Source organism: Rhinatrema bivittatum, chromosome 17 (genome assembly GCF_901001135.1).
Source record: "Rhinatrema bivittatum chromosome 17, aRhiBiv1.1, whole genome shotgun sequence".
NCBI classification, from domain to species: Eukaryota; Metazoa; Chordata; class Amphibia; order Gymnophiona; family Rhinatrematidae; genus Rhinatrema; species Rhinatrema bivittatum.
In genome coordinates this window covers 17,486,902-17,509,196 of record NC_042631.1, presented here as the reverse complement: position 1 = coordinate 17,509,196, position 22,295 = coordinate 17,486,902, and the positions used below count along the sequence as shown (strand labels likewise).

Here is a 22,295-nt window from a genome sequence, read left to right as displayed (position 1 = left end):
GACCCAGTTGTCTTGCAAATGCTGCTTCAGTATCATGGTATTCAATGCTGAATTTTTGAGTCAACATAACTGGAACTTTTGAGGAATACATTTGGTCCTGTTTATCCTAATGCTTAAGCTTTGAAATGGCTTTTGTTAAGCTTTCCTTGATTGGGGATTTTGAGTAAATCTGAATTTGATAATTAATAAGGTGCAGCAGAGCCAATGAAATCTGCCTTCCTCTTCTTTTTCCCTTAGTGAATCCCCATAGGCGAAATAGGTGAAGGAGAACTTTTAAAGTGATCACAGTATCAAATATATCTTCTTCATTATTCTGCCTATGGAAATCACAAAAAGAGAGCATATCTTCTCTGTACTGTGATGATTAACAGTATAAAGGGTTTGCCCAGAAGTAAGTTACCTAATAATTAGTTTTAGATAATAAACAATGATAAAATTTGAATTAAATTAAAATAATGATTATGCTAACTTAAATTATAAAATGAGCTAAGTTTATTTTAGAATAGAATAATTAAAAGAATCTACTAAATTCTTGCCCCTCCTATTATTCCTCACCCCATGTTCTCTACACTCCCAATAATAACTTCCTCACGTCAGGTGTTCTACATTTTCAATAATATCTATCAAGCTGCCTCTCCTATCATTACCTGCCCTGTGTCCTCAGCACCTAGAATTAAGCATCCTGCCTCCTAGTTCCTTGCAGCAAAAATGGACTCACCTGCTCCCGGTCTGATTGTGGAAGGAAGTAGCTGTGAGTTTTCTGTTGGATGACCTGCTTTCCTCATGCATCTCACAAAACGGACTCTTGTCCTAGAAAGCTTATGTCTCAAACCAATTTAGTCTCTGCTGGGCCACTGCCTCTTTCCTCAGTATCAGCTGCAGGAGAGAAAAAAATCAACAAACCCCAAATACCAAAATGTTTTGTTTGATTGGTAAGATCTCCACCCCATAAAGTACTAGTGGGCTCTAAGTGAGTCACTCTTTCATTTGTAGCTGTTTTATTTCCCCATCTCTATGTCAACTCTGTCTTACTCTGTAATCTCTCATTTATCTTAACAGTCCCTCAGTAAGAATCTTTAACCCAAATCATCATCAAATCAAAGTAAGTCCTGCTTTTTATCAGTTTGGCTTACTAGCAAAAAATGTCTCTTGATTTATGTTTGCTAATTTCCTGCAGAATTTATATATAATATTTTGGTTTCAGGGCTGGAATGGTTCTGCCCTGCCTCTTACTGCTTGGGATCTTTCAGAGTTACAAAGTCTTATTATCCTATGTTGTAAAACTGCTAGAGACAGCATAATAGTAAACGGGCAAGCTGCAGAAGAAATGGGAAACCCGCTTGGTCTATGTGTAAAACTCTGATGCTGAGAAGTCTGAAGATGATTGACTTTGCAGTTTTTTATTGCACCTCCACTTTTCCTGTTCCTGCACTTGATAGGTGTGGGGGGCTGGATGGCTCAGGGGAGTGGTCCCAGCATTACAGAGTCTTTCACCTCTAACCTCACCAGCTCAAATCCCAGCAAAGGTGCCTGTGTGAAATGAGATGGTGAGATCTCACTCTAGTTTTAGGGGCCAGAGCAGAAGTGTTCACATTGCGACCCCTGTTAGATTCCTGTGAATCTGTGATTCCGCTGCACACTTCATCGCTGACTTGCGATAAGGATAGGATGACAGGGACAGAGACTTGATAGGTATATAGACGGATGGATAGAATGATGGATGAGCAGGTAAAGGGATGGAGCAGTGGATGACTGGGTGTTGATGGATGGGGAGATGAATGGTAGGTAGGTGCATCTGTGAATACTGGGTAGATGATAGCTGATTGATAGATGGATGGAGAGATGGGTAAGTTATTGAACAGATAAGGAATAAGAAAGATGATGGATGGGGTGAATGATTGATGAAAGATGAAGAGTGGCTGTGTGAGTGAACACATGGTGATGAATGACAAGTATATGGGAAGATAAAAAATGGAGACAAATGATGGGTAGATGGATGGAGCAGTGATTAGAGGGTGAGTGGTGGGTAGATAAAAGAGGGATGGATGGGGCATGATGAAATTATAAATGGAAAGATAAACAATGTCTAATGGAGATGTGGGAAGATGGGTGGATGATGGCTAAATAAGAAGAATAACCATGGGGAATAAGTACATAAAATATGGATGATGGATGGAAAAGTAATTGTGGAAGGGTAGATTTGTATAAATAGAAAACCTGGCACACAAATAAATTGATAGAGGACTATAGAAGATGAATGGATAGCTTGCAAGGTCTCCACCTCCACTTCTAATCCTTGGATTGAAATTCAGGAAACTTTATTGGTATGACAATTTGTACAAGTTTAATACATAAGGGGGTTGGGGCAGTTTTTCAAACATGGGGATTGATTGCAGGCCCATGGGTACTTATAAGTGAATTTTCAAAGGGAAATGCCATATATATATATATATATATATATATATATATATATATATATATATATATATGGCATTTCATACAAAAAGAACCTAGTAAGAAAGTGCAGGTTAGTATTCAGATAAAAGAAAAGATTTAAAAGGCTGGAAACGTCAGCTTTAACATCTGGATTCTTCATACAGACGATTGATAGTATATTGCGGGAGATCTGGCTCAAAAATTCTGCTAGATTTAAATTCATTTAATGAGGCAGCCGTCCCTGTAGGTGAAGAACTATGTACCAGCTTGTAAAAAAACCCAACAAAAAACAAAAAAAAAACCTTCTTAAAATCTTTGAGACCTGGATCCCTCTTATGAGGTCTGGTAATGAGTTCCATACTCTTGGTTTGGCTACTGAAATAGCATTCTTGCTTTTTTTTTTTTTTTTAATACTCGGCACCTCTAGGCAGATCGGAGGTGCCTAGTTGTGTTGTAGATTCGGAGCAGACTGAGGATTCCACCATGTATCAGATTAAATATGATTACTACTAAACCTTTAAACTGAATGCAGTATATGATTGGGAGCCAGTGTAATGATGACAATGCAGGTGTTCCGGTTCCTAAACGAGCTGCAGAGTCCTGAATTTCTCGTAGTGGATGAGGGGAGCATGATGGCAAAGAATGAGCAGTTTGCCATAGTCCAGGCCGTTCAACAGAAGTGATTGCAGTACTACTCGGAAGTCATGCGCTTAGAGTTCCTCTTTGAAAATTCAGGAGCCAGTTGTTGCCATGGGTATCTTCTGTACCATAAAGCAGGAACAGGGGTTTCAAAACGCAATCCCCATGCATTGCTTGCTTGCTCAGCCCGCCCCTGCCCGTTTGCAGTGGGGGTAAAACAGTGCGGTGCTTTTACCTGCAGAGGGGGCAGGCAGTTTTTCAGCTGATGATTTTACTTGGATAACTGCATAGGTGGTTACAAATCAAAAAAGAGGACACAACAGCTTGAGTTTCAGGAAGAAATTAAAGACACTGCTGTTCAAACAGGCGTTTGACACGGTGGTGTCATGAAGTTGTATTTCTGGAAAGCTGTCCACTGAGCAAAATGTTTTTCATTCATCGTGAGTTGCGTTGTTGCTTTGTAACTTTTTTTTTTTTTTTTTGCTTTATCTAGCATCCACTTGTGTCTTATGTTTTATGTCATTTTAGTTTGTTTCTATTGTGGATGTGATTTTATAAATTGCTTACAAGTCAGATAGGCAGTCTACACATTTTTAAATAAATACTGATGATAATAGTAAAATAAAACTTCCAATCTGCAGGCTCTTTATTTCTCTGTATGCACCACTTTATTTATCCTTCAGCCTTACGGTATTTCTCTCTCATCTTAGGTGATGCCACTGGTGTGACATGAAGGACGAGAAAGAAAAGGGGAAGGGTCTTACCTAGCGACTAATCTCAAACGTTCTTGTAGCAGACCTTCCGCTCTATCTACCCCAGAATTGTATTTGTCCTCTCTGGTGAATTTCTCGGTAATCTGGCTCTATTGTCAGGTGTTGGAAATTTAGCCTTTAATGTGGAGGAGATGCACTAGATGCCCACAGTTTCCATGTTCCCTTTACCGCTCTTTGTGTGTTCCGGTTTTAGGAAAAGTAGCATGGGCTTTGTTTTTTCAGTAAGTTCTTAGCGCACTGAAGAGAGTTTGCCAGCCACTGGGGCAAAATCCACATTGACAAAATACCCTCATTTTAGTTTTAGGAGAGCGCTGGGGTGTAAATTAGGGATGTGCATTTGTTTCATTCATTTTATTTTACATGCTTGTATAGGAAATTAAGGAAACGAATGCACATCCCTAGTGTAAATAGGCCTAGCAGCATGTTCATGTTTTGCTTAACCTGCTGATGCCCAGGAGCTTAATTTTGGCATGGTGCAAGCCCAGTAGCCATCGACTCCATGTCATCGGGGAGTCTGTTCTGGCTTTACTCCATTGCATCCATGGGGGCTTTTAGCCTTGCTTTTCTTAGGAAGCATCAATGAAGAGAGGAAGATTTCCTGAAGAAACTAAGTACAAAGAAGAATAACAAGTTAAAATGGGAAAGCCCTGTGCCTTCACATCATTCAGCAGGTGCGGAGTTAACTGCAGTTAGTTTATGACTCTTATTCCACTTATTAGTGTGTAACAAGGGGGCTGGAAGAAAGGGGTGCACAGCACTCCATAGTGTAGCCCTTGTCCCCTCTACTCTGTAACATGGACAGTGATTGAAGCTCTTTCTGTTACTCACCTGTTGGTCTGAACGTATTATCACACATGGCAGCATATGCTCACAATAAAGACTTCAGCTGCTTTCAATCCTCAGGCATGATGGATCTAATTTAAAATGTTGGGTGCTCGAGCTTAGAAGAGATTGGCAAGTGGAGGCCGTCTGCATGCAGCTAAGGGTCCCACAGCACCATCTGAGCCCAGCTTCAGTTGTAGTTTGGACTTCTCTGGATGGCCTTGAATTCAGCAGGGCCTCTGCATGCAGACTTGCTGTGTTCTCCCCTCCCTGCCATCTAACACACCCACAAGGTTGGGTACTGCTGTAGGCAGGATCAAGGTAATGTGAGAGCTTAATCAAGACAGTGGGACAGTGCTGGCAGAACATTTCTACTTTATTAGCCCCCAAAGTGCATTGACCACTCTGCTCGTTCTTGGAATGTGAAGTCTTTTTGGCCATACGATTGTCTTTCGTTGGTGTCCCTGTGCTTCATAGCCTTGACTTGCAGTTTGAGATTTCCTGAATACAGAAGCCCCAGAGTTGGACGTGGGGCAGTTTTGTCACAGGAAGTAGAAGTGCTCAAACACCACATATTATTCTTAGGTAGAAAACTATTACTACAAGAGGAATACTATACTACTATTGAAAAAGAAGCCACCATCCCAGCACTACACAACAAAACTATATCACTACACAAATTTACATTCCAGTAATGCATACCTTATCTGATGCAAAAATGTGCTGAAATGAGACAGGGGAGATTAGGTCAATGCTCATTCCTTGGAAAAACCACTACTGATACTATATATACCATCACCCTCGCAGATGGATAACACCTCTCCCTGTCTGACTTACCAGTAACGCCACTGAAATAATTCATTAAAGACATGCTAGAGAGAAAAAAACATGTAAAGTGAAATATGTAAATCTACTGGGCTCAAAAAAAACAAACAAAAACCAATGAACTTTGTCAAATCTGAAGGCTTCTTACAGTGCTTATCCCTGTTTACAGATCAACAGTCACAGTACTCAATCAGGTTAAAAGCATTTATTAGTATGCAAAATAAGACAGAGTATCGGGAAGGAGGGACAAATGACTTAACAGTCACAGTTGGAACTCCTTCAGTTCTCTGACTGCACATTAGCTGTGCAGACATACAAAACTCAGGTTTAACAATACACTCCAAGAACCTCTGAATCTTCCATACCAATAGACATAACTAGGCTGCTCAATCCAAAGCTTTTAATCCTAGTAGACCCTTTCTACCATTTATATCATTACTTCCATTGTCCTTTTCACTCTGCCATTTTTGGTTCTTCTGCCTCTCTTCCTACATCTTCTTTATTGACACCTGCACTAGCTACATCTCAAGACCTGACTCCTCGCTTTCTTTCCTATGCTGTCTCATCCCCTGCCTGAGAGCCTTGTCTATTCACAGTTCTCCTCTTTTCTCTCCCATTGCACACTCCTGACTCCTGTCCTCAGTCACGTCCTGAAGAACTATGTGAAAAGCAGGCTTTGAGAATTAGCTCTGCCTTCTGTCTCAGAGCTGCAGAGGCAGCTAAAGAAGAATTCCAGGATGCTGCAAAACTAGCGTACAGCAATCTGGGTTTCATTTTGGTAACCCCAAAAAGCTATAACAACCTCCAAAGAATGCTAAAGCCATCTGATGGAGATTTGGGGAGAGGAAGCGGGGAAATCGGATCACATCATTCTAGAGAGAGATCTCTAGAATCATATATTTTTTAATATTAACCACTTTTATTTTATTTTTTGACCTGGCAGCTCAGTTGGAACATAGGCTGGGATCTTGGTGTCATGAGTTTTCAACCAGTGGATTTTTTTTCTCCCCATTTTATATCCCCTCCCATCCCCCAAGCAATGTTCCCTCTAATTTTTTCTAGGCGGTGTGCAGATGTGTCCTATCACTGAGCAAATAATTTTGCATATGAGTGGGGAGGGAACAGGGGATCGACAAGAGATTGATTCTGCTGCGGTGCCACTCCTTACCGCTGCCTCTAGCCCATCACCGAAGACCCAAGTTCTCCATTCTCTTTCTCTTCTCATCTTCCATCTCTTCTCTTCATTACCATCTCGTCTCGCTGCTCTCAAGCTTTTCTCACCTTTCAGCTCTCACTTACCTCTTTTCCAGCCTTCCATTCTTTTTGCCTCACATTCTTTCTACCTCCTTCCTCATTCCTTCATCTGTACACTATCCTCCATCCATAGAATGCCTCCATTTCCATTCTTAATTCTTGCTACCAACAATCTTCCATTTCTCCCATCCCCATCATCCACTCTTCTGCTGCCGTTTCCCCCGTCTGCACTATCTGCCCTTCCGTCTCCTCCTCATATGGACAGACATGGCAAAGGGGAAGAGGCAGCATGGATTTAACAAAGGGAAATTTTCCTTACCAATCTATTAGAACTCTTTGAAGATACAAATAAGCATATGGATAAGGGTGAACCAGTTGACATTGCATATCTGGATTTTCAACGCGCAAAGCCTCACATGAAAAGACTCCGTAGTAAATTAAAACAAAATCACGAGAAACGAGGCAATGTTCTACTGAAGACTGGTAACTAGTTCAAGGATAGGAAATAGAGTAGGATTATACACTCTGTTTTCTAAAAGGACAGAGGTAGAAAAAGAGAGTACTCCAGGGATCTCTAATAGATGTGTTCTGTTTAACACATTCTTTAATGATCTGGAAAAGGGAGCAACGAGTGAGGTGATCAAATCTGCAGACGGCACATAAGAACATAATAAATTGCCATGCTGGGTCAGACCAAGGGTCCATCAAGCCCAGCATCCTGTTTCCAACAGAGGCCAAACCAGGCCACAAGAACCTGGCAATTACCCAAACACTAAGAAGATCCCATGCTACTGATGCAATTAATAGCAGTGGCTATTCCCTAAGTAAACTTGATTAATAGCTGTTAATGGACTTCTCCTCCAAGAACTTATCCACACCTTTTTTGAACCCAGCTACACTAACTGCACTAACCACATCCTCTGGCAACAAATTCCAGAGCTTTATTGTGCATTGAGTGAAAAAGAATTTTCTCTGATTAGTCTTAAATGTGCTACTTGCTAACTTCATGGAATGCCCCGTAGTCCTTCTATTATTCGAAAGTGTAAATAACCAAGTCACATCTACTCATTCAAGACCTCAAAGACCTCTATCATATCCCCCCTCAGCCATCTCTTCTCCAAGCTGAACAGCCCTAACTTCTTCAGCCTTTCCTCATAGGGGAGCTGTTCCAACCCCTTTATCATTTTGGTTGCCCTTCTCTGTACCTTCTCCATCGCAACTATATCTTTTTTGAGATGCGGCGACCAGAATTTTACACAGTATTCAAGGTGCGGTCTCTCCATGGAGCGATATAGAGGCATTATGACATTTTCCATTTTATTAACCATTCCCTTCCTAATAATTCCTAACATTCTGTTTGCTTTTTTGACTGCTGCAGCACACTGAGCCGACGATTTTAAAGTATTATCCACTATGATGCCTAGATCTTTTTCCTGGGTGGTAGCTCCTAATATGGAACCTAACATCATGTAACTACAGCAAGGGTTATTTTTCCCTATATGCAACACCTTGCACTTGTCCACATTAAATTTCATCTGCCATCTGGATGCCCAATCTTCCAGTCTTGCAAGGTCCTCCTGTAATGTATAACTACTCTGAATAATTTTGTATCATCCACAAATTTGATAACCTCACTCATCGTATTCCTTTCCAGATCATTTATAAATATATTGAAAAACACCGGTCCAAGTACAGATCCCTGAGGCACTCCACTGTTTACCCTTTTCCACTGAGAAAATTGACCATTTAATCCTACTCTCTGTTTCCTGTCTTTTAACCAGTTTGTAATCCATGAAAGGACATCGCCTCCTATCCCATGACTTTTTTATTCAGAGTTAAAACACAAGCAGAGTGTGAGGAATTGCAGAAGAATCTTGCAAGACTGAGAAATTGGAGAGGTAAATAGCAGTGCCCCTAAGTCTGCCATTGCAGTGACAGCCCTGAGCCGGAAGCCATGCCGTGAGGCACCCTGCAGTCATGGTCCCTGAATCCAGTCCCTAAGGGTCATCCTTGGCCAATGAACTCTAGGCACTGTGAATGCTGCTGCTGCAGTATCCCCAGCCCCAAATAATGAGGAAAGTAGAAGACCTGGCTTAGGGGCTGATGCAATATCGGGCGCTGAGCTCAGCACGCTGCTAAACGTGCGATTGGACACATGTTTTGGATGTGCATCCAAAACGCGTGTAGCTAATAGTGCTCATCCCGTGCAAATTCCATGTAGATGAGGCTATTAGCTAATCCCCGTGATGCAAAATATTTCCCACATGGCCAATGCGCCCATTGCTAGGCGGCACATTTTACAGCAGCCTGGGACTGGCGTAAAGGTATGCCGCACTGAAAAAAAAAGAAAATCTTATTTTCTGTGATTCCTCCTAATAGTATCAGGAGGAGCAAAGTAAAACAGATTTAGGTAAAAAAAAAAAAAAAAGGTTTTGGAGAAAAAAAAAGAATTTCTGGGCGCCCAATATACACGGACCAGGCCATGTACCTTGTGCGTGTATAGACCGCTAGCGGGAGAACACGGACACTTGTAGTTGAGCGTCCGTTTTCCCAACCCACACTGACAGCCCAATGCCGAGGAAGCGCTAGGGACACCCAAATTTTCCTTGCTCCTCCTTTTTAGCGCGACCCCTAATTTTAAATATTGGATCGCGCGCCCAGGAGAGGTGGCTGGGCGCGCACTACGAAAATGGGCGCCGAACACCGAGTGCTCGTTTTCTGCGCACAAATATCGCACCGGCCTCTTAGTGATTGAACAGGGGACCTTCTGACTCGCAGTTCTCAGCTTTATAATATTACTTTGGCAACCCCTGTACAAATTGTCAGGCCAATAGGCTTCCCTGAATCACGGAAGAAGGCCGGCTGCATTCAGAAACGCAGTGGGGATGCGCGTGCGTTTGGCCAAACAAAGGAGGCTATTTTCATTTTGTTCTGAATGGAATGAACCGAAAATGAACTCGTTCCAAAAATGATTCAGATTTTTCAGACCTGGAGGCCCTCCCCACTGGCTCCTATTTACCCAGAGCGAAGGAGGTGGGGGAAGGGAAAGCCCCAGAGTCTCCTGTGATTTACAAACTGTGCTGGGCTCAGGGTGGCCTATGCAAATGAGGGCCCGCGGTAAAAAGAGGCGCTAGGGACACTAGCACGTCCCTAGCGCCTCCTTTCTGACAGGAGCGACGGCTGTCAGCGGGTTTGACAGCCGACGCTCAATTTTGCCGGCGTCGGTTCTCGAGCCCGCTGACAGCCACGGGTTCAGAAAACGGACGCCGGCATAATTGAGCGTCCGTCTTCCGACCCGCGGGCCGATTTTAATTATTTTTTTTTATTTTTGGGGCCTCCATCTTAATATCGCTATGATATTAAGTGGGAGGGTGTACAGAGAAGCAGTTTTTACTGCTTTTCTGTGCACTTTCCCGGTGCCGGCAGAAATTAGCGCCTACCTTTGGGTAGGCGCTAATTTCTGAAAGTAAAATGTGCGGCTTGGCTGCACATTTTGCTTTCTGGATAGCGCAAGAATAACTAATAGGGCCATCTACATGTATTTGCATGTTGTGGGTGCTATTAGTTTCGGGGGGGTTGGCCGCGCGTTTTCGACGCGCTATTACCCCTTACTGTATAAGGGGTAAAGCTAGTGTGTCGAAAACGCGCAGCCAAACCCGGGCTAACAGTGCGCTCCAAGGGTTTCCGAGGTAGAACAGGGCAGGATTGAAACCAAATTCCACCGGAGCGCACTGTACCTTATTGGCCCGTTGGAAAGGATCCTTAAAACTGCTAGAAAACTGCTGGTAACTGAAAGCAAGACATTTCCTGGGGCTGAAAGTCTCTGGGAGTCTGCTCACTTGTTAATGAGGGATTAGGAAGTAATCTGGACAGCTCTAACCCGAGAGTAAACCCCCGAGGCAGGACAGATCTCTTCTTGGACGTCTGAACGGTTTTTTTTCTTCTTCCCAGGACCTTGTTCGTAAATTGCAGCTCTGCCAGTCAATGCACCTTAATCCTGAGCAACAGCAGCCCCCCGACTCCCCTTCACCTCCAACCTGCAGCGCCCCCTGCTGTTTCAGCACAGAGACCCAAGCAAGCAAAGAGCACTGCTAATGCAACTCACGCCTGACCTGACAATGTCACATCACAAACAAAATGCATGGTTTAATAAAGGATATTACCATAGGCTATTAATCAGACATGCATAAACAATAAGTATAATAACTATTTGCATTAGGATTAGTACAGAGGAGAACAAATAGAAATCTGTTTACCCATTTATATGAATGCTGGGATATTTTTCCCGTGTCCTGCCTGACCTCTTGCTTCCCACTTCTAAGATACCAGCTCAGCTACTAATGGCCTATAAAGTGGCCCCAGAGGTTCTTCCAGCTGCCTAATGGAAATCAGGATTCTTTCAATCCATAAAAAGTATTTAACATCAGAGTCCTACAAGTGTTTTTAAGTGAGATGGTACTGAAGGATGGCATCATGGAAAGCCTTTTCAGAGCAAGCTGATCCAGTCCTGGTTTTACCCCACTATATACATGGAGTAGTCTATATTGTTTTTCCTAAGAATAGCAGGACTGCACGTCCATGTATGCAGGGGGATAAAACCAGGTCTGCATCAACCTGTCCCAAATAAATGGAGTCAGCCAGCAACACTACCGCTAACTCAGCAGAATATGAAAATCAATGTTCTCTGCCTCGCAGGCCACGTGATCTTGCCTTGGTGCTCTTCCTCTTGCTTTTTCTCCCCATCCTTCCCCTTCTTTCCCTTGTCACTCCTTGACTTTCTTAGTTACATCTCTCTCTCTTTTGATGGGGGAAGTCTACACTATCCCTATTCTCTCGTGGGGGCAATGTATGGAGGAAGCTGGTACTGCTGCTGCTCATGCTGTATCTGTTCTGTGGTGGGGCAGTGTGGGAAGGAAGTTTGCACACTGTGCTGCATCTGTCCTGTGGTGGGGCAATGTGGGTAGGAACCTTGCACGCCTGTGCTGTATCTGTCCTGTGCTGGGGCAGTGTGGGTAGGAACCTTGCACGCCTGTGCTGTATCTGTCCTGTGGTGGGGCAGTGTGGGTAGGAACCATGCATGCCTGTGCTGTATCTGTCCTGTGGTGGGGCAGTGTGGGAAGGAACCTTGCACGCCTGTGCTGTATCTGTCCTGTGGTGGGGCAGTGTGGGTAGGAACCATGCATGCCTGTGTTGATTCTGTCCTGTGCTGGGGCAAAATGGGTAGGAACCTTGCACGTCTGTGCTGCATCTGTTCTGTGGTGGGGCAGTGTGTGAGGGAAGCTTGCACGACTGTGCTGCATCTGTTCTGTGGTGGGGCAGTGTGTGAGGGAAGCTTGCACGACTGTGCTGCATCTGTTCTGTGGTGGGGCAGTGTGGGTATTTATTTATTTATTTATACATACATACTGACATTTTGATCTCAATTGAGATATCACACCGGTTTACATTCAGGTACTGTAGGTATTTTCATATCCCCAGAGGGCTTACAATCTAAGTTTTTTGTACCTGAGGCAACGGAGGGTAAAGTGACTTGCCCAAGGTCACAAGGAGCGACAGCAACTTGTATCTGTTCTATGGTGGGGCAGTGTGGGTAGGAACCTTGCAAGCCTGTGCTGTTATCTGTTCTGTGCTGGGGCAGTGTGTGAGGGAAGCTTGCACAACTGTGCTGTTATCTGTTCTGTGCTGGGGCAGTGTGTGAGGGAAGCTTGCACGACTGTGCTGTATCAGTTCTGTGCTGGGGCAGTGTGTGAGGGAAGCTTGCACAACTGTGCTGTTATCTGTTCTGTGCTGGGGCAGTGTGTGAGGGAAGCTTGCACGACTGTGCTGTATCAGTTCTGTGCTGGGGCAGTGTGTGAGGGAAGCTTGCACTACTTTTGCCTGTACTATGATGAGTCATTATGTAAAGATACCAAGGCAATCTAAATATGTGACTGGTCATATGGAATTTGACTGACTGAGCCTCTGCTATGTATCAGGGCACCAGTACCAGCTGTTCCTTAACATGTAGCTATGTCTCTGCCTGTTTCACCAGAGCCTATACAAGGAGTGGATTCCCATGTTTCATTATAAAATGGTCAGTCTCTCAATAGCTGGAACAAGGCACTAGGGGATGTGGTGAAGTCTCGTAAGTGTGTGGATCCTGCCCGTAGCCTGGGGCAGGGGGAGAAACCAGTACCCTCTCGATAAAGCATGCAGCCCTGAGATTTTTTTGTGGCTCTGTGCATAATGTCCGATAGTGCTTCTCCTCTAAGGATCACAGAGCACTGTGCAGCCTGGTTCCATGTGATTAATACTCTGTAACTCCTGATTCTCAGTTTATCCAGCCCGGAAGGCCAGAATCTGTAGCAGCAAATCTCCAGGGTTTACAACGGTTATCGACAGAAGCAGTACACAACGGGAGGAGAGAGGGAATGAGAAACGGATATGCACTAATGCTGGGGCATACAGAGAGGCATAGCCAGCAGAATATGGTGAGCAATGGAGGCTGGAGGCAGGATACAGAGAGGCTACCAAAATGGGGCCAAGGTCTCCACCAAAAGCAACATGAGATCAGACTTAAGGACCTAAATACGTACAGCCTAGCAGAGAGATGTGATCAAGACACTCAAATATCTCAAAGGGATTAATCAGGCACAGGAAGCAAATACTTCCTTACTGAAAGGCTGGTGGAAGCAGGGAGAGCATTCCCACCCCACCAGTGTCACGGAACTGAAAAAAAGGATGCTCTAAGCACTTATGACCCCTAGGGAAGGGCTGGGCTCTGTGGGACTGCACAGAGGGTGAGGGTGGATAGACTGGATGCACGCAGTTCTCCTTTCTGCTGGGGGTCATGGTCCAAAACAGTAGCAGGAAGAGATTGGGAGGTTGCGGTACTTCTAACCCATCACCCTTCACTCTCTCTCTAGAGCACAGAGAAGGGAAGATGAGACAAGGACACACAGACTACCGCTTCTGCAGATCATGGGGTTCCCAGGTTGGCACCAACGGGAATCATTGCTGGTGCCAGCCTATGGGTGGTTGCCCCCAGGGACCTATTGCCGAGGTGGCTGGTTGTTTAGAGCTCCACATTCTTATGCAGCTTCTAAGGTATGGCGGGGAATGTGGGTCTGCGTGCTTTACGGGGGATGGGATCTGGTGTGGTTATCTAGCCAGGAGAATGAAGAACTTACACAGAAGCAAAGAAAAGCTGGCTGGTAAAGCAGTGCTGTCCTGTAAAGGGTCGAGCGTCTACAGCTGCAAGCTCTACCAGCAGTGGACAGGGATAACCAGGCAGCCTCGATGGGCCAATTGCTCTTTTTCTGCTATCAACTACGACTATGCTACTAAGAGTCAGCCCAGCAAGCTGCAGAGAAACACATGAATGCTGCAAGGCTACTGTGCGGGCGCAGGGACCGCACATTACAGCACACGAGTATCACTGCAGATGAAATCGGGCAGCACCAATAACATCCAACTAACATCGCTCTCTTTCATTTTCCTAATAAAGATGTGGCAAGGAAGCTTCCCAGCTGCAGAAGATGAAAAAGGCCAAGTGCAGCTGGATTGCTAACAGCAGCATGGAATAGGTTAGCAGTGCCCTTGTATTCAAGGTCATGACATTGACTCCTCTCACTGTCTATGATGCAAAAGTTGCTTTGCAATGAAAAAGCTTTTCTCGGAAAGGGAGCCTTACGGCTGTGAATTCCAGACTACGACAGGAGCCAGAAATAGCTTTGCACATCCCTTGCGAACAGCTCTGCAGCCAACCATCTCTATTTTAGGGAAGTGAAAGCAACTGGGAAAAGTCCTTGCTTTTTGTTTGCGGGTTCTTGTTTAGCTCTGAAGGCACAAATCCAACCCTAGGACCTACTGCCAGATTTCAGCAAAACCTCGTATTTGGAGCAGAGGGGGCATCTGGCACCTGCTGCTGCTGACAGGTGGCAGGGAAGAGAAGAAACAGCTTCTCCAGGGCCCCCCTGAGCAGACTGTTCTTTCACCAGGTCACCAGTGACAAACGCAAGGAGCCACAGTGCAAAACCTGTAACTCGTTCTGGGCTGTACGGCTGAAGCAGGAAATCACATTTAAGTAGATAAATAACTGGATGGGAAACTTCAGGAAGAATCAAAGAGAGCCAAGGGCACGGACTTGAAAAAGAGAGGCCAGGGAGGATGAGGGGGAGATGGAACAGAGAGCATAAGGAGCAGGCGAGAGAACAGATACTGAGTAGAAACCAGAGAGAGAGAAAGTAGAGCATGCAGAAACTGGGCAAAAAGCCACGGAAAGAGGGAGGAGTAGAAACAGGGAAGAGCCCAGAGAGCAAGGACCAAGGAGAGAGCACTGTAGGACAGTAGGAGGACCAGGACCCCAGGTAGTCAGCTGGTGCTCTTCTCGTTTCAGGCGTTCGGTGGGGTATCTGGAGCAGGTGTAGTAATCTAATGCTCCTCTTCCTTTGCTAGCTACAAAGTAACATAGGGACCTATGCACTCAGAAGTTTGCTCATCGCCATAAAATAAGAAAAAGTCTTTAAGGGCAAAGGAGGCCAATTGGCCCATCCAGTCTGCCCAGTTGTCTTCCTCTCTTGTTCTCTACCACTTTGAGTAGATGAACAGATACATTTCTCCTACTACTTAACATTTCCATAGCGCTAAGGGCCGGTACATGGTTAATAGGTGCCCTAGGCACTTTCTACCTTGCGCCGTTCCCCCCCGGTCGCGTCAGACCCGTCGCCTATCTCATTCCCGGCTGCCGAATCTCTACTCCTCTTTGCCGTGAGTGGGATAGGCTCCGCTCGCGGCACCATACGGCTGCTCTTCAGCGCCCCCAATGGTCGGCGCCATAGGTGACCGCCTAGTTCATCTAACATGTTGCACCTGCCCTGATAGCGCTACACGACATACGCAGCGCTGTACAAACATACGAAAAGACAGTCCCTTCTCAACAGAGCTTACAATCTAAAGAGAGACAAACATACAGGGCAAGAGACTTGGAGGCATTTCATAAAGTAAGTCAATGGTCAAGAAAGAAAATGAAAGTTAGGCGATGATTGCCTGCTTTTAGCCTCATTAACTAACATTTAAAAGCAGCCTCAAAATTATGGGTCTTTAGATGGGATTTAGAGGGAGCAGGACGCACCAGTTCAGGGAGACTATTCCAAGCCCACGGCGCAGCCTGGTGGAAAGCACGGAGTTGGGAATTGGCGGCAGAGGAAAAGGACACAGATAGGAGGGACTTGTCCGATTTAAGTGGAGTGCCACGAGGAGGGGCGCAGAGAGAAATGAGGAGAGGTAGTGAGGTGCTGCAGAGTGAAGGCTTTTGCAGGTGAGAGAAAGCTCAACCTGTGTATGGGAGCAGATAGGGAGCCAATGAGGTAACTTCTGAAGGGGGGTTAAGGGAGCGTACCAACTTTTGCAAATGATAAGTTGTGCAGCTGAATTTAGGATGGATTGTACTGGGGAGAGATATCTGGAAGGAGACCTGTGAGGAGCAGGTTGCAATAGCCTAAGCAGGAGACCAGAGTGTGGTCAGGAAGGAAGGGATGGATTTTGGCACTATTACAGAGAAAGAAATGTCATGTTGTAGCAGAGTTTTGGACACTTAAACCAGTCCCAGCTCCTTCCCCTTTATCAAACACTCATGTTTCTATCACTGCCTTTTATATCTGGCCCATGCATGTTTAAATTCTGTTACAGTGCTGGCCTCCACTAGTAGGCTATTTCAGGCCTCGTCATTTTCCTATCCTATATCTGACACCCAGGTGCCCTCCCCATGGGTTATTACAAAGTTTGGTGGAAGGACAAACAGCTATGAAAACATTCAAATCACCCCTTGCTCACTGATGTTAGGGGTTGTATCCCAGCCTTCTTGAAAACAAAAGTTAGAGGCGCTAGCTGCACTATGCAGTGGGATCCGCTATGAGATTCAAATTTTCAAGTTATTCATTTTAGCTAGCGTAGGTGAAAACAGCGATGGACAATTATTTGTAAGGTATAACATCCGATATCAAAAGCACTGCTGCCTCTGTAGCCACAAGGCCTTCGTTTTTGCATCGCTGTTGCCACGGGGCTCCTCCTGGCTTTACCCCACCAGTTGTGCAGTAACAGAGCCTCCCCAGCCATCCCCTACCATTTCAATAGTTATGGACTCTCTCTAGAGTTTACCCTGCCATCTCTGCAGCTACAGGGCCTCTGCAGGTCTGACCCTAGCGTCTCTGCAGCCATAGATGACTCGGAGAGTTCCTCCAATCCCTCGCTGGCTGTCCCAGAAGAACTATAATCAAACTTCCTAAATAGCTCCATGGATGAAGTCCATTCTCTGTAGCAAGAGTTTAACTTACCTTTTCGCTCACTCTCACGGTCCATGCACAAAGGCCCTGTGGTGGTATCCGGGTCACCGTTGAATAAAGAAAGGAATAATTCTTTATAAGAAGGCACAAAGGGAAGGTATCAAAACTACTTTTAAAACTCTTGAGTGAGAAAGTCCCAGAACCTGAGTATGCTGATATTCAATGACACATCCCAGAAGCAGTGATTTGACAGGCTTCCTAGTTGCAAAGTACTTGTGCACGTTTAGTGCATGCATTTTGCAGCTAATTGCTGAAGAGAAACTATCTGGTTCGTTCCTTTTAAAAAAAAAAAATTAGCTGGCAAATAGCAGGTGCAAAGTACATGCTTGCTATTTGTGCAGGGGGGTCAAGTGGGGGTAAAAAAAAAAAAAAAAAAGATAGCACACTTTCAGCCAGACAGAGGGCAAGTTTTGAGACAGGCCAGTTTACCCAAGGAAATGGCTTGGAAAGTTGTGCTAATTTAAAGAGCGCATTACGATCTGGCAGGAATTCACATCTCTTCTGAAGATGTGCCTGTGTGATGCAGGTTCCCCCTATTGGTTACACTGGAATTATAGCAGCAGTAGAACAGAGGAAGATGGCTGCGTGAGTTGGTATAAACAGGGCAGAAGTGCTAATAGTCACTGCCACTGACCGTTCCCGCACCTTTCATGTGCATTCATAATTCAAGCAAGCTCCTGTACACCCTAGACTGAGCCATCGAGCAATGGATCTCTTCTCCGATGCTGATTTTTTTTTTTTACTGGAGTGCAAGTCAACTCTTGAGCTGCATGATCGCGCCTGTATTCGTTCACTTTGGGATTACAACAGAGATCAGGCTAAAGCCACAGAGGAACCTGCCTAAGGTGCCAAACCCCAGGGCCAAAGAGGAACCAATTCCTGCTTGATTTCGGTCCATGCACCCGCTCAGCTTCAAGGTCCCTCTCTCGGGCAGCACTCAGCCCCACTGTGCAAGCCATGCACCTACCCAGCAGCTTGGCAGCACGGTCGAGTTGGCCAGTGGAATCAGCAGCCATGGAGCCCAACTTAGCCTCTTAATCCCAGCTCGGTGGCAGAAGCAGCACCAAGCCCAGCTTATTCTTTTCTTCTCGTCCTCGTGTGGCCCCGGGCAAGGGGGAAAAGCAGGGACCCACATGCTTTGCACACAGCAGGCCTGCCCGAACCAAAGGAGAATCCACGAGAGCAGCTAGTCTGCCACTGAAAAGAAAATGACGCGACGAGCCTGGAGCCAGTGTGCACGTAAAGATCCTGCAGCAACCCTGCTGCCCTCCTACCGCCCGGGCTTCCTCCACCCAAGGAAAGCCATGCTAGGGGTGGCAGTGCTGCGGGACCTTTTTGGTTAATATTTGTATTAAATTCCACAGCGAGTTACTGACAGACATCTCTAAGCAGCCTCAGAAGTTGACAGCACAGTACCAAAAATGACCTTGAACATTTATAAGAGTGCAAAGCCTTGTGACCGTACTACAAAAAAAACCAGCAACCCCACTCCCATTTACTGCAGGACCTCTAAGCGCACACTCGTCAGCTCCAGTCCCTACACCCCCCTTTTTTTTTTTTCCTGCTGTCCTGCCCCCAGCACCAGGTGAACCAGAGAAAACGTTAAAGGGGGTTGGACTGGAGCCGGAGGAGAAGCAGGAAAGGATCATGGGGGAGGGAGAGAAGCAGAGAAATGGCTATGGGGGAAATGAAGACGGGCAGAGTTATTTGGGCACCATCCTGTATATAGTTCAGCTTGAGAAGTGACAAACTGATTTTGTGTTGTTTGCAAGTGTTTCAAGCACGTGGAAGACGAAATCCGTCTAAGCAGACATGACACTGCAGATATTCTGGAATGGGTATTCAGAGTTAAGTTAGAAAGTTGGGGTACTCGAGAGTATGGTTGGTGGCGATACTGTGTGATATGCTTTCTGAGGAAATCACGAGTCATGAAGAGGCAAAGTCTGTGCTGATGGAATGAAGGCTTTATTCTCACGTTCAAAGGCCTGTACAGTCTTCTATAAATAGACATAACACTAATATTTACAGAACTTTCCAACCCAAACTGAATGCAGCAAATTCAGTGGGGTCCCTCTCATCCAGCTCCAAAAAAAATTAACAATTTTTGCAAGACTGCCTGTCATGTGGCATAAAACAGTTCACAGACACGCTACATCAGCAAATATTTACACTTAGAACTTTCTTTTCACTAAAATCAGTGTCCCAAACCACAAAAAAAAAAAAAAAAAAATCAGTCTCTGGCCCGATCCTCAGGAATGCCAACCATTCGCAAACCACTAGAAGGCTACATCTCTGAGCTCGTTCTTAAACACAGGCCATTCATGAATAAGTCTTTGGTCCATCTCCAAACTCATCCCCAAAAAATAGTGCCTATATACAAATCACTTGCTTCCACATCATAGTGAACTCATGGCTTCAGGGCTGCTAGGAGCATTTAGTTTGAGACACAGGAAATTACGCCTTTTTTTAAAATTCAGCAGTTCCCCTCGCAGATGCTATTGCTAAAGATGCATTATATTTTATTTCGGGAGTGGCCAAAGCGCTGAGAACATAGCTAAGAGTGCTCACACAAGAACATAAGGTGAGGATAAACAAAAGGCCACAAATGCTTAACAAGAACCAGATGCCAGATTGCTCCTTCCAGTCTCCAATACTTCAATTTTAGGGCTTTTTTTCCCCTCTCTACCATGACTGAGCAACTGGCTCTTCAGTTAATCAATGTGTGCTTATGTACCTGCCTGCATTTCGTTTGGTTTGCATGTGTGCGTTTATGTGTAACACTGGGGCTGATATTCAGTCGCAGAGCGGCTAATTAAGATCTCGCTATCCGGCTAACTTAGCAGGGACATTCAGCAGCGCGGCCATGCTGCTGTACATCCCCGGCTCTTACGTCAAAGCAGCCAACTTTAGGGCAGCCCTTTGGGATGACCAGTTAGTTGCATTGGCCCACCCTGAAACACCTCAGACTTATACGGCTCTCAATATAGCCGGGTAGCCATTTAGACGGCTAACTTTTCAGTTAGCCGTCTAAATGGCTACTGAATATTGGCCTCTAAGTCTCCAGCTACACTTTTGTGACTGCAGGTCTCTGTGTTTGTATGTTTGTCTTCTGTTTATTGTCAAAAAACTTTCTCTCGTCAGAAAACCCAAACTGGCAACAGCTGCATGCTGTCGGCAGCATGAAAGATGGACACCAGACTATAAATTAAGTGCTAACTTTATTTATCCATTAAAAACGGTAACACTAGCCAAGAAAAACTGGAGAATACTCTCAGGGAGCCCCAGAAGAAGCAATATTGAGAAGCTCTGGCGTGTCTTCTGCCCTCAAGCTGTGTTTTGATTTTAGCTGGATAAAGAAAGTGAATTTTAAATTGTATTTACTTTGCTTGAAGTTCATTACTGTCTTGTTTGCCTACAAGATTTGTGAATGTGGAAGCAGCTTCTGCTTGCTGAGATATGGCTCTCTGTACAGAAAGTATAAAAAGAAAAAGAGAAAAACAAGGAGACAAAAGTCAGACACAAAAGAAAAAAAATATAAAATCTACAAAATCTCAACTCGATTGGATCCTCTTCAGGATGACTTGCTATTTTCGGTTTGTTGCCAGTATCTGCTTGGACCACCAAGGAATTCATGCCCATCCTGAGCCAAAGCCTGCAGGCTCCAGCTCTACCCCCTTGCTGCTGCTAGGAAGTCTTGGGAAGGAGCCTGGATGAAGCTTAGGGTCACAAAGGTGAAGCGCTCAAGGCAGAAACATATAAATAACACTTTTCTGAGTGATGGGTACTCCGCTTGCACACTGAGTCGATCTAGGATTATACCACCGCATGGGGGAGGGGAGTAGGAGGAGGGTCCCAGACCAGGACATCAGCTGGACACTGGCCGGGGGGGTTTACTCTTCATTTCTGCTTCTTTTCCACGAACTGCAGCCATATACGAGAAGAGACACAACACAGAGTAGCAGATCTCGTGGGCCTGAAGGATGTAAGGAAATAAAGAGAAATATTTAGCCATTCAAGTAAACCAACCAAAGGCAGCTCCGCAGAGTTTGTGGCAGCTCAAGGTACAGAATGATAGCAAAGTATAAATACTCTCAGTATTCAAGGCCAGTTTCTCTGAGTGAGTGATGGACTATCAGAGGAATTAATATTAATTCCTCTGATAGTCCAGCTATGTTCTGAGACATGCTGGTTGGTAGGGGGAAGGGGCATTATAATCTCATAAAAAGATTAAATGGAGATCAGGGTCAGACACTGGAGAGAGGCCCTTACAGAGAGTTATTGTAAGGAGCAGTGTTTAAAGGGGAGCCATTTGCAAGGATAAATACTGTGGAGGAGCTTCCTTACAGGAAGAAGCATGGAAGACGGTCCTCTAGTGGAGAGCAGCGCAGAGGATGGGACAAGATTTACTTACCATTGGTGTCTTGTACTTGTGGCTCACCACTTCTTTAGTTTCAGGAACTAAAACCGGACGCAAGAGACAAAAACAGAAATCAAAAAACGAGAGGAAAAGAACAAAAGCTGCCAAGTCACAGATTACATGTTATCATCAAGTTAAGTGTGCAACGCCAACTCTGAAGATCATAGTTCAAAGGCACAGAGCAACAACATGGCTCACAGGTCCAAAATGAAGCAACAACAATGTTAAGGGACACAAGGTCAAGTGGTCACAGGTAGGAATATCAAAAGTCATGAGGCAGACATGCCAAAGATTGTCACTGAGTACGTGATGCTCAATCACCATTGTCAAGAGAACGACTACTCAGTAGCACCACTGAAATTAAGCTGTAGACCTTCATCAATTTCTGTAAAATGTTGCAATATTGGCCTGCACAAAGAATATTATTTCTGGATCCATGAAGATAGGTGGATTGGGCCTCCCCCCACATCTTCTTTATCTTCATTACACTACACTTTTTAGATATTTCTACATTCCTTTTGGGGTTCTGTATTCTTCTCCCTTTGTTCTGTTGCCCGGGAGTTGTCATGGATCTGATGGCCCTGAAAATGAAGTTGCTTACCTGTAACAGGTATTCGCCATGGACAGCAGAACAACCAGCCACACAAGATGGAGTGATGTCATCTGCGGGCACAGAGTCTGCCTCCATTCTCTCCTAGCCCAGAAACTTGTTTGAGTTTCTTCTGGACCTGAGCAGGAGTATCCGCACTAGTGTCACCGCATGTCTTCCTTCACTCTTTCCTCTAGTTAGTGTTCAACTTCCCAAGC

At 45.0% G+C, this 22,295-nt stretch overlaps 1 protein-coding gene and 1 long non-coding RNA gene across 12 annotated transcripts in view; one reads left to right on the top strand and one right to left on the bottom strand.

Annotated features, from left to right (window-relative positions):
* Positions 1-4,750, top strand: part of LOC115079103 (myosin-binding protein C, cardiac-type-like) — a 59,942-nt gene extending 55,192 nt beyond the window's left edge. For 9 of the 11 annotated variants that reach the window (XM_029582198.1, XM_029582192.1, XM_029582196.1 and 6 more), the window contains 2 exons: positions 1,060-1,102; positions 3,786-4,750. In XM_029582198.1, coding sequence (XP_029438058.1) covers positions 1,060-1,070 — 11 coding nt within the window. In that variant the 3' untranslated portion in view covers positions 1,071-1,102; positions 3,786-4,750. Of the gene's footprint in view, positions 1-1,059; positions 1,103-1,204; positions 1,881-3,785 lie in introns of those variants that run through there. The other 2 variants (XM_029582195.1, XM_029582189.1) reach the window with 1 other exon arrangement.
* Positions 4,751-19,015: 14,265 nt separating this feature from the next.
* LOC115079348 lies at positions 19,016-21,946 on the bottom strand. Its single transcript, XR_003853262.1, has 2 exons — positions 21,483-21,946; positions 19,016-21,044 (listed from the first exon to the last, which is right to left on the bottom strand). It is a non-coding gene; the product is annotated as an uncharacterized LOC115079348 (long non-coding RNA).
* Positions 21,947-22,295: the final 349 nt, after the last annotated feature.